Below are 12,656 nucleotides of genomic sequence, written 5' to 3'. Positions count from 1 at the left end.
ACATTCAATTTCTCATGTCATTAGCATGCACAGATAAATTCTGAGGGCCATTTCCAAGTAGGAATGACGCATCAAAATTTCCTTGCCAGTGTACCCCATGTTAAATGGACTTGCCTTGGAAATTCGCTGTGACATTGCATATTTGTTTGAGAAAGGTGACCCTGCTCAAGGACGAGGGTGGATCCAGGTTTAGGGTGTATCCTGCAGGTTTTAGGAAGTATCCCGGTTTAGGATAATTTGGGTTTAAGGCGTTCCCAGTTTAAGACAATCTGGGTTTAGGGAAGTTCCTGGTTTAAGGTGTACCCTGCAGGGGAATAGGGCGTAACCTGCTGCCTCAGGCACGCCGGATTTTTGAATTCCCGTTGAGTTTTCGTGAGATTGAAAAAGTATTGGAAAAGAAAGCCTCGTGGAGTAGGTGAATTGGGCGGCGGCAGAACAGGGATTTCCCTAGAACATGTGTGTAGAGGCCAGTGTGAGTTTGGGAATAAAGAATTGCTGTTTGAATCTACAAAGCTGTGAGTGGCTCATGATCTTGTGTCTAGCCAAGACTGCGGCAGATAAATGTAACCCTAAGACACACAGAACAAGATAAAGCAGAAAAGGTGAAAGGAGAACTTCACTCTTCCATCACAACATCAGTCAGGGAAAACAGACCCTCCTGCAGGAGCCTGTGGGTTTCCCAGTAATGAGAGATTGGGGTCTACAGAGAAGTGCATGGGCTCTCTCATCCCTGAGGAGCTCCACAGAACAGAGTAGAGGAGAGTGTGGCTGTGGAGTCTCTAATCAAGACCTCCAGAGACCAATCAGGAAGCTGGCCTGATTTTATTGTGCAGTTACCATGTATATGTACTCAGGCAGTGTCTAAGCAAAATATAGACAGCCACCAATGTAATGTCTGCTAGCTGTCCTCGCAGTGAACAATCAAAGAGTGGGACTGCAACACATGGCCTGGTGCCCAGAGCTGTGCCGATGGGTTAAGCAGTTTGCCACTCACATGCCTAGCATGGGGAGTGGCCTGCCATACAGACAGCCTTAACCTATGCCCTGTATTAAGTACTCCATGCACTTGTCCCCACAGAGCAGCACCTCTGGGGCTTCTTCTTTCTTGACTTTAAAGAACAATTTCTCTTCTAGTTGCTTTTCTCAGGACAAATTTAAAATAATAGTAATATAAATATCATAGCTGTAAGTGTTAACCCTGAGCTGTATTTTCAAATGCTGACAATTTACAAAAGCAAGCCATGGTTCTCATATCTACTTCTCAGAAAAAGCTGCCATTCATTCAGTCAAGTATTGCCCAGGGTTTCATCAAATGAAAAGAAGCCAAGGCATAAAAAAGCATATTCTTTAAGTTTGTTAATACAAAGTTAATATAAAGTTAATAAGCTCTCTCTTTGAATATTGAATATTGAATGCAATATTTGGGGAGCATTCACTAGGTTATATTACATGAAAAACTGCTCTTGTGCAAATAATGAAATAAAACCTTAGTCAGCTGTGGTGGTGCATGACTGTAATCCCAATGTCTCTGGAGGCTGATACAAAGCCAGCCTCAACAACTTAGGAAAGGACTAAGCAATTCATTGAAACCCTGTCTCTAACTAAATTACAAAAAAAAAAAAAAAAAGATCAGGAATGAGAGGTTGAGTGCCCCTGGGCTCAATCCACAGCATTAAAAAACAAAAACAAAGATAAAAAAAAGATATAAGACATTAGGCTGCTGAACATTTTTATTTTCAGTGTTCCAAATATTTGGCCCAATACCCCAAAGTTCACTTCATCTATCAATTTATATTTGAAATCTCTAGATATTTGTTTGTGAGAGAAAAGAGACAGAGATGTTCCTGAACTCTGCCATTCCTTTGCTAGTTTCTGCCATAAGCTAGGCAAAGATCTGCACATTGTGACCCCCAAGGTACTGTGGCTCAGTCCTTTCTCTTCATGCAAGGATGCACCTTGAGGAGTGGGTGTTGACTTGACTGCTAAAGAGGGGAAGAGGTAAAAGGGAAGTAATGTGTGTGGGCGTGTGGGTGGGGTGTGATAATGATGACTTCTGACCAAGTCCTACCAATGATCATCTTTTTAAAATGTACCCAGTAAATGGTTTATTTTCTTATATATCTTCTGTGATCCTACAGTTAAATGTGAGGGACCCCATTCTCCATACCCAGGTATCTTAGCATTGTATTTCTCAGTCTGATGCCTCACAATTTGAAATACCTAGTCCCTCTCCCTCAGAGCCTTGACCTCATGTCTCTTTTGCTTATATTTGTAATATCTGGGAAATCCTCAAATACTAAGTTGCAGGTGAATCAACAGTTAATGTTTCTCTTCCAAGGATAATGATAGACATTTTCTCTCATTGTGGCCTCTACCTTCTTGTCACAAAATGGGGACACTATTCACATTTGCAAACCGAGATATGATCCTGAGCCAACCTGTTATATGAATGTCAAGAATTTAATCCCTGGGGTTGGGGCTCAGGGTGAGAGCACCTGCCTAGCACATGTGAGGCATTGGGTTCAATCCTCAGCACTACATAAAAATCAATATATAAACTAAAGGTACTCTGTCCACTACAACTAAAGAAAACAAAAAAGACAAATCCATACCAGGGTGTGATGGCACATACATGTAACCCGAGCTGCCCTGGAAGTCGAGCCTTGAGGGTCACAACTTTGAGTCTAGCCTCACTAACTTGGCAAGGCCATATCTCAAAGAAAAAGAAAAATGGGATGATGCTAGAGCTCACTGGTAGACCATACCTAAGTCCTGTCCTCAGGATCACAGGGGGAAGTTTTTAATTCCTATCTTTTTTCTATGAGTTAAGGTCACCACAAAAAAAGACAGTGGCTTAGGGATAATGGTACATTTTCTAAAAACAAGCCATGTTAAATGTTCAAGTGTTCACATTTCTTGAAAAATTCCCAAGTATTTTGCTTTTGATATTATGGTCATTAGAACTTTCTTTAATTTTATGTTTGCTACTTATTTTCCTATGCACATAAATAACTGATGATATTAAATTGTATTACTGTTCTGAGCTCACCTGTTGCATCTAATAGTAATTAGTGAACTCCTACATTAAAAATATCCACTTAAAATCCACTTCTACCTCATACCTCATATTTGAAAACCACAAAAGTTAGACAGCAAGAAACAGAAGTAAGTTGCAATACCCCTTTGACAAAGGCTAAGATACTGGTGAGAATCTCAGAAAAACTGTATTCCCTACAAGTCAGAAACCAAGAGAACAAGACCATAATCTCCCACACACACATGATTTTATTCTTTTATTGCTGAATAAAATTCCATTGTGTATATATAATGCATATTTTTTTTATCCATTTATCCACTGAAGGGCGTCTAGGTTGGCTCCACAGGATAGCTGTGTAAAATGGTGGTTCTATTCTCAGATTTCCAAGGAATCTTCGTACTGCTTTCCATATTGGCTGCACCAATTTGTAGTCCCACCAGCAGTGTATGAGTGTACCATTTTCCCCACATCCTCGCCAACACTTGTTGTTGTTTGTCTTCAAAATAGCTGCCATAATAAAATTTTGATTATAGTAAAATTCACAAAGACACACACACACACACACACACACACACACACACACACACACACCCAGGTTTTGCTTTGGTGTCTCTGGACAAGACCATGTGGAGTAGGAACCTACAAACATGATGTCATCCTACTGCCAGTTAAGAGTAGGAATTGGTCCATGGGCAGGCCTCTGGAATCACCCACAGCATCTCCCATAAACCTGAGGATCGAAGGGGTGTGAGGCCTAGAGATGTCAGAGAAGACTCACTCTTTTTCTCCCCCTTTCTTGATAGTGATTTCGGGGCCAATAAACTTTGCTCTACTTTGATTACATTTTATGAATTATCTAAAATTCACTCTTGCAAGAACACAAGATCCAAGAATCACAACATAACATTTGTATCTCTGGGATCACAACCAGCAACAATGTCAGATTTTTTATTGCTTTACTTATTTACTCACTTCATTTGATCTATTTATTAATACAGGTGGACACCAGCAACAGCTCTAGGTCCTGTTGGAAGGTAACAGTCACATACCTACACACAGTATCCTAAGGAGAGACTGTTGAAACAGGAATTCTGACCCTTCATTGTTCATGAAGACTCACCAGTGTCAGAACTTTGAATATTTTATTTTGAGGCAGGGTCTTGCTAAGAGGCCAACTATGGCCTCTGACTTGAGATCCTCCTGAAGCAGCCTTCCAAATTCCTGGCCTTAACGACATGTGCTACCAAACCTTGTCCTTTGCTTATTAAAAAACTGCATGGCTGCTAGTTACCTCCCTCCAGTGATATATGTGATATCAGACCCCAAACAATAAAAAACCCCACACAATTACAAAGCTCAAGTCTGACTTTTGCTGTGTGAGGTTGTGTAATGGGAAGGGATTTCAGGGAGAGTGAGGGACATCAGCTATGAAAAAGTAGGTTCCTTGGTTTTCAAAGCAGAAAACAACTTCATCATTGTCAGGTGCGTGAACAGACCTATTTAGAAAACAGATGCACATTCAGGAAAGAACGTGAGGGGCCAGGGATTCAGTGAGGTTGGTAGTGTGCTTGCCCTGCATGCACAAGGTCCTAGGTTCAATCCCCAGCACCACAAGAAGAAAGAAAGGGAAAATGTGAGTAAGCTCTAAAGGGAGATACAGCAAATACATGGTCTGATGTGTTGCTATTTGGAGAGGGACATTTAAGTGGGGCTGGACTAGAGATGGGGCCAGAGCAGAGTTCTGTAATTTCTCACCCATTTTTCTAAGCTTGCTCATATCATGCTAGTATATGGGGGTCCAGGAAGCTGGTCTAGGAGAAATGCTCCATTGCAGGGAGTTGCTTTTCTTTTTTCTTTTAAATCTGATCTTTATTTTTTAAAATAGTTTTTATTTGGACAGGATATCTTTATTTTATATATTTCTTTTTTATGTGGTGCCAAGGATCAAACTCAGTGCCTCACTAGTGCTAGGCAGGTGCTCTGTCACTGAGCCACAACCCCAGTCCCTTGTTTTTCATTTCAAGTTTTGTGGGCATTCCTGCATTCTGGTTATTTACGAACCTTCTCCTTTGAGGTTCAGTGAAACTTTCTTGTTGGTATCCCAACATTTCTGTCCCAACCAGAAATGTTCCACAGTTCTTTATGGAACTCAAGTGTTGATAGAGGAACTATTAAATGATCATTTAGTTATCAAAGCAAATAGGGCAGTGTTTTCAGGACGAAAGTCTTAAGAGAATGCTCATTATTAGATTTCTATTTTTACTTATGTATTTAGCCATGGACTCATATGGATTTGCAGTGATCCACAAACCAGTAGATTTCAGACACTTTTCATGTTGACAACTCTTTTCAAATGGTTTCATTCGGATTGAGGCACATTTGACTGAGGGTAAACATTAAGATGCTTTTAAAGTGCTTATGAATTTTCCTGGCTAGAATATTGCGGAGGGTTTTGCCAGTGTTCTCCCCACTTTGTTTATCTCATTGGTGTTGAAAAACCTCCCAGATGCAAGGAATGCACCCAGAGGCAAGCTTCTGCAGCTGGCCACCCACAGGCCCCACACCCACCGATCCAATACTCTGTCCTCCATTAATTGGGTGTTGGGTGCTGTTGGATTGTTAATTATTGGGTGAAACCCAGTGTTTTGCCCCCAAGTAGCCCAAGGTCTAGCTTGTTGGTTATTGTAACCCCTGGGTTGGTTATTCACTTTTCTTTGCCTCTGAGCTCCATCTAGGGACGTATATTTAGTGGCACTGGTAGCTTAGGAAAATCTCTCATTTGGGTTAAGAAAACTAAAAGCAAGAATAATTTCCCTCATGAGGGAAGGAGAGGTTCTGGCCCAAAGGTGACCCCAGCTCTTTCCCTCTTTTCACCCACATAATCTTCTCCTCATCATGGGCAAGACAACCATGTACTTCTCATCCTTGGTATCCTGGGCATGTGCCTTGACCTTCTCAGTCTTTCTTCAAGAGAAATGTTCCCAATTCACAAATGCAGCAAAACTGGTTCCCCAAGGACGTGGTCGGCTATTACTGAGAAACAAAAGTAAAAAATACTGAAAATGGGGGCTGGGCCTGTGGCTCAGCCATAGAGTGCTCACCTACCACGTGCAAGGTACTGGGTTCCTTCCTCAGCACCACAGAAAAATAAATGGATAGATTAAAGGTATTGGGTCCAACTCCAACTAGAAAATATATTAAAAAAATAAATACTGAAAAGGCAATGTATCTAGCAATTAGGGAAATGCAAGTTAAAACTGCACTGAGATTCCTTTTCACTCAAGTCAAAATGGCATTTATCCAGAATACAGTAACAATCATGCTCACCCACATGAATGGGGTCCTAAGGGGAATAAGGTTTATTTTATGTTTGGATAATTTTACCAAAATGGACTCTATGGTCATGTATAACTAAGACGAACCAATAAAATAGAAAAAAAAAAAACATAAAACATACTAAACAGGACCATAGGACCAAATTGATAGAATCACACTCGGATGAGGCAATGTCTTTAGGTACATTACAGAATTTTCTAAATCGCTCCCCCATTGGATGCTGCCAAAGGTGTTGGAGTCTGAAGGGAAGGTGGAGGTTCAGGGTGCTGCATGAAGAACAAAGGACCCCCCCCCCCGCTTTCATCTGCAGGAGCTGGGGTCCCAGGGGGCAGGTAACCTCGAGGCCTCTATGATTAATTAAGGCAGAGAGGAGCAGGGTGCATTCGAATCTATGGAGTTATTTATCAAATTAGGAAACCCTGGAATTGGCTTTCCTGGACTCCCAATCAAACCCAAATTGTTTTTCATTAATAGACAGACCCTGGAGCCCCCCTTAACGAGAACTCTTCTCTGTATTATGTGAGTTTTTGCACCACTGAATTGGGGGGACAAGACCAGAGCTCGCTTTGGAAACACATTGGCTTTGTTTGCATCAAGACAAGCAGGTAGGGTCTGTCTTTTTTCTTTTCTTTATTTCTTTTTTTTTGTCAAGTGCAGAGTATTCAGCTGATATAAGGATGCACACCTGGGCAGGGGGTCTCTGGTTTTTGGAGGAGGCAGGATTCCATTGCCTGGGATCCAGGGGACTGGTGGGAACCAGGGAGAGCACCCAGGGTGGCCTTGATCTGTGCAAGGCTGTTATTCTGTGGCAACCGCAGGCATTTCTCTCAAAAAGAAAGAAGGAAAAAAAAGTGTCACACGTCTGTCATTGCAGCGTCTAGGGAGGCTGAGGCAGGAGGATGGCGAATTGAAAGCCAGCTTCAGCAAAAGCAAGGTGCTAAGCAACTTAGTGAGACCATGTCTCTAAACTTCAAGCTAGGGCTGGGGAAGGGGCTCAGAGGTCGAGTCTTCTGAATTCAACCCCCAGTGGCCAGAGGGAGAGGGAGCCCTGGTGCAGCTGGGGTTTACCCAGTTCTGCGTTCTGGGGTCTCTTCTGTGCTGATCTCCTTATTCTGCCTCCAGCTCAATGTGGGCTCCAGATACAGATTCAACTCAGCTGGAGTAACATCAGCTCTCATACTGCCAACCTGGTGGGAACCTCCTCCAGGGGGCCTGCCAGCCTCCCCCCGCCCACCCCCCCCCCCCCCGTGAGCCTCCACCAGTGATTACCTTGATGCACTGGACAGTTCCCAGATGAACAGAGGACAAGTCAGCCTCTGGAAGACACTCTGGGAGGTCTTATTATAGGAGGAGGCCCAGGTGGTGAAACTTTCAATAAATGACTTCAATTTCCTAACATCAAAACCCAACAAAACTTAGAATTCTGGTCACCCTAATGCTAACCCAATGCCCAGACCCCAAAAGGAAAGGAAAAAAAGCTGCACTCAAACCCTGCCATTCTGGCCTCCTTCTTGCCTGAAGTGTATATCACCCGCTGTCACTCAAAAAGAAGGCTTGCTGGGCTCAGGCTGGGGAGAGTGGAGACTGACTGACGCCCTGTCCATTCATGAGCAAGCGTGCTGAGCGCTGTCCAATTCTGAGCGCAGCCAGCGAGCAGGGGGCGGGCCTCCGCGCTTGGGGTGGGATTTATTTCTCAGTGGTCAGTGCTTCTAGGATTCCTGCAGTTGGACTCCAGGCTTCACTCTGTGCCAGGGATCCCGCATGGGCCTGCCATGCAGGGACTGAAGCTCCCCAGGGCAGGGTTGGCTGCTGGGCACCAGGATTTGGTGAGTGTGCAGTGGCACCTGGTGCCTGGACAGGGAAGCTCCGGAGGGAACCGGGGCAGGGAGGCCATCAGGTGGGACCCACTGTGGCAGGAACCCGAGTTGGCCAACTGACTCCGGGGGCTCTCTGCGTCCACAGGCCCGAGCCCATTGGGGACAGCGCCCCTCAGTCCCCATGGCCAGCCGGGTGGAGAGCGTTGACAGTGGCGGAGACCCCTCCAGCCTCCCCATCCCATGGGGCAGCCTCAGCCCCTGCTCCAGTCCTAAGTGGCAGGTGAGCTTGGCTGCCTGGCGTCTTCCTGGGCTGTGGTGATTGACAGGTGGAACCAGAGAATAATCAACTCCAAGCCAGGGGATGGCGCACACCTGTCATCCCAGTGGCTGGTGGTAGGGGGATGATGCGGGAGGACTGCGAGGTCAAGGCCAGCATTGGCAAGTGGGTGAGGCACTTAGACACTCAGGGAGACCCTGCCTCTAAATAAAATGCAAAATAGGGCTGGGGATGGGGCTCAGTGGTCGAGGGCCCCTGAGTTCAATGCCAGGTACCAAAAGAAAAAAAAAAATTCCAATCTCCAAACACCGTTTTCCTGCAGGAGGGGAGCTTCAGTGAACAGGGATCTCGCTTATTCCTGAGCTAGTTTTGTGGAGTTTGTTTTTTTGTTTTGTAGTTAACAGAAGGGTGCCTTACCACTCAGCCATGTCCCTGGTAGTTTTTAGTTTTTATTCTGACCGCGGGTCTAGCTACATTGCTGACATTGGCCTGGTTAGGGTTTGATTGATAATGACTTTTCTGTTGCAATTAAGTATAGGATTTTCACATCCACGTGGGTTCGCGGGTGGACTTTATTGAGGTCGTATTCCTTAAAGATAATTGTAACAGTACAGCTTCACAATGTACATGTTAGGTAATAACTTTTTTCCCTTATAATTAAAAAGTTTCTTGGTTAAGTTTACAAATATTTAACTTTGTGGATGAATTTTAGGACTGGATGCTTCCATTAAGAGTAAAGCATGCTGGATTGTTTATTAGTGCATCAGAGTTATACATAATACCACATGCATATGGCACCGTGTAAAACTGACCCATGGTATTTTATACTATTTTTAAGCTGAATATCCCATGACTATGAATGTATTATCCTGGTCATATGAACTGATTGCAGCAAGTCCCTGCGGCGGGGGTCTATCATGTGTCTTTAATAGCAAAACAGTTTCCACAAATAGTTAAGAAGCACTTAAACTCCTTGAGTTTATTATAATTCTTTTGTTTACTATCTTCATTGATACTATTACATTTTCTCTCTGGTAGGGTTTTATTTCACATTTCTTGGGTTTCTAAAGATGTTGGATTCTTTTTATTATTATGGAACACATGGGTATCTCCTGTACAAATTGGCAGCTCAAGTCTCCTCCCTGAATTTCTTCTGTGCTGGATTTCAGAGTGTCATGACCGTTAGAATCACCAGTCTGTGGGCCCTTTTCCTACCCAAGGGGGCTGAGATCTGCATGGGTCTCAGGGTTTTCTTCCCCCCTGAGCTTTTCTTTCTTTTGGGGGGGGCAGGGGGCATAGTGTATTGAACAAAGAGGTCCTTTCCCACTGAGCTACATTCCTCCTACTTTTTATCATTTATCTTGAGACAGAGGCTGACACTGGCCTTGAACTTGGGGCTCAGCCTCTTGACTTGCTGGGATTACAGGGGTGTGCCCTTTTGCCTGGTTCCCCCTGAATGTTCTAAATGTAAGGGAAGCAAAATGTAAGATCCAGAACCCGTCTCCCAGATTAAACCTGTACACATGTATCAATGAATTCCTCAAATTCAAGTCCCCTGTCCCCATTTCCAGTAAAAATATGTGTGCACATGTGTGTGTGCATGTGTATTCTCCCTTTATTTCCCAGGCCAGACACTTTGTCAGAATATCTTTGGGCTGAGTGTCCCCGCTGTGGACTGCATGTCCTAGGGGTTCTCATGCCCTCTGAGATTTTCCTGGTCCTTTTTTGGCTCTGCCTGACATGAGCATCCCACACCTGGCTCATCTGAGGTCTCTTGAGCGTCTGGTAAATATCAGCCACCTGTTGACCTATGAGCAGGTGTATTTTGGGGAAGTAGATTCTCAGGGGAGTAGGTGACTTCCCTGCAGCTGGGAAGAGTCTCCTTATCCAGAAGCCACTTCAGATGTTCCCTCGTCCTGGCTGCTGTGGATCCTGGAACAGCGATGGGCATGCAGCCATTTATGAACACACTGGTTCAAGTTCCTTTGGAAATGCGTCCAGAGTGGTCGTTACTCTGTTAGCTTTTAAAGAACTCCATGCTATTTTTTAAAATGGCTGCACTAAGCTTATATTCTAGCCCCATGTGAGCGGGTCTTTCTCCATATCCATGTCATTGGAGGACTGGTTCCTTCACCTGTTTGGTAGGAGCCTTTCCCACAGCTGGGCTCAGGCTGAAGAAGGTCTCCTACTTAGCTGGTGACTGAATTCCTGACGCAATTGGTTAGAACCCAGGCTGCCTGTGCTCACTGCAAGAAGGTGATGTGAGCCTATTCTAGAAAGAATCAGGGAGCTGTAGTTTTGACCCCTTTTGCTTCACTCCTTGTGGGGATTGTAGCCCAGGGAAATACTTACACACCAATGTGAAGACCCTCCTTTCTGATCCAGGGAGATTTGCACATGCACAGTTGCCATTGCTCCCAAAGCTTGGTGGGTTAGGATGGAGTCCATAAGATGGGAAAAAATGTTGGACTCTGAGTGCCTGGACATACTTCTTCCAGAAAGAACTGTTCAGGCCTGGAGTTATTACTGAGGTAGGGGGGAGAGGGCTCAGGCAGGGCTGCTGGATGGACTGCATTTGTCCTGTCTACCCTCAGGGACTGGCTAGAGAGGAGCTCAACTGCTAGCAACCACAGTTTGCAGATCATGCTGGAAAATCCATTCTAGGGATAAACTGGGACTCTTGATCTGACTCCCCTTCTACCATGGTAAATTTTCAAACTGTTTTCTTTGGTCCCTTCTTCAATGAAAAGGAAATCATGGTGAAATTTTGATGGGGTGTTATCATAGATGAACCTGAGAAAAGAGGCCATCTTTATAAGGAGGAATTTTATCATTCAGTCTCTTATGTGCTGATCTGTATTTGCCTTTTTTTTTTTTTTCAAATTCTGCAGGTGTCCTTTTAAAAATATGATTATATGTGAAATGTGACATTTATGTGAAATCAATATAAAACTGACAAGGTGTTTCTTAGTATTTGTCAAACTGTATGCAATATGGCAAACAAAAAGTGGCTGATTGCCATAAATGGAATTTCCAGGGTGTCCTATTACTGAACTATATTCTCAGCCCTTTTTAAAATTTTACTTTAAAAAAATTTAAAAATTTAAAATTTTTTCTTAATTTAATTTTTTAAAATTACTATTGCCTACTTTTTTTTAAAATTTAGGCAGGGTTTCACTCAGTTGCTGGGGTCAGCTTCACAATTGTGATCCCCCTGCCTCAGTCTCTAGACCACTGGATATATGAGTTGTGTAGCACCACATGCATCCTATCTCACAATTTCTTTCTTTTAGATGTTTTTATGTCATGATTTAATTTATGTGTGTGTGTGTATATATATATATATATATATATATATATATATAGTATTATTTTTAAATACACAATAACAGTGGAATGCATTACACTCCTTATTAAACACATAGAGCACAATGTTTCATATCTCTGTGTATAAAGTATGTTCACATCAATTTATGCCATTATACATGTACTCATTTCTTTCTGCATTACAATTCTTAATGCACATATATACCACAATTTTTCATCTCTTTGTATATAAGGTATGTTGACACCAAATTCAAGTCTTCATACATGTATTTTGAATAATGATGTTGACCATATCATTGTATAATAATAACCATCACATTCCACCATCCTTGCTAATCTCCTTCGCCCTCCATTTTCCTCCCACCACTCTTCCCTATCTAGAATTAATTGAATCCTTCCATGATCTTCCTCCCTACACAACTGTGAGTCACCCCCATATATCAGAGAAAATATTTGGCATTTGTTTTTTGGGGATTGGCTAACTTCACTTAACATAATATTTTCCAACTCCATCCATTTACTGGCAAATGCCATGTTTTTATTCTCTTTTAATGCTGAGTAATATTCCATTGTGTATATGTGCCACATTTTTTTATCCATTCATCTACTGAAGGGAATCTAGGTTGGCTCCATAGTTTAGCTATTGGGTATTGTGGTGCTGTAAAAATTGATGTGGATGTGTCCCTGTAGTGTGCTGTTTTTAGGTCCTTTGGGTAAAGTCAAACAAGAGGAATAGCTGGGTCAAATGGTGGTTCCATTCCCAGATTTCCAAGGAAACTCCATACTGCTTTCCATATGGCTGCACCAATTTGCAGTCCCACCAGCAATTTATGAGTGTGCCTTTTCCCCTACATCCTCGCCA

At 43.1% G+C, this 12,656-nt stretch overlaps 1 protein-coding gene across 1 annotated transcript in view; it reads left to right on the top strand.

The window, feature by feature from the left end:
* Positions 1–8,594: 8,594 nt before the first annotated feature.
* The window catches only part of LOC308640299 (uncharacterized protein), a gene marked incomplete at both ends in the record, with an annotated part of 70,349 nt that continues 66,287 nt past the window's right edge, over positions 8,595–12,656 (top strand). Inside the window, one exon of the mRNA XM_081312248.1 lies at positions 8,595–8,636. Within this exon, the coding sequence (XP_081168374.1) occupies positions 8,595–8,636 (42 nt within the window). The remainder of the gene's footprint in view (positions 8,637–12,656) is intronic.

This window comes from Spermophilus citellus, assembly GCF_964194105.1.
Source record: "Spermophilus citellus genome assembly, contig: SCAFFOLD_450, whole genome shotgun sequence".
NCBI classification, from domain to species: Eukaryota; Metazoa; Chordata; class Mammalia; order Rodentia; family Sciuridae; genus Spermophilus; species Spermophilus citellus.
The sequence above is the reverse complement of the archived record's forward strand: the minus strand, read 5'-3'. Positions and strand labels throughout refer to the sequence as shown.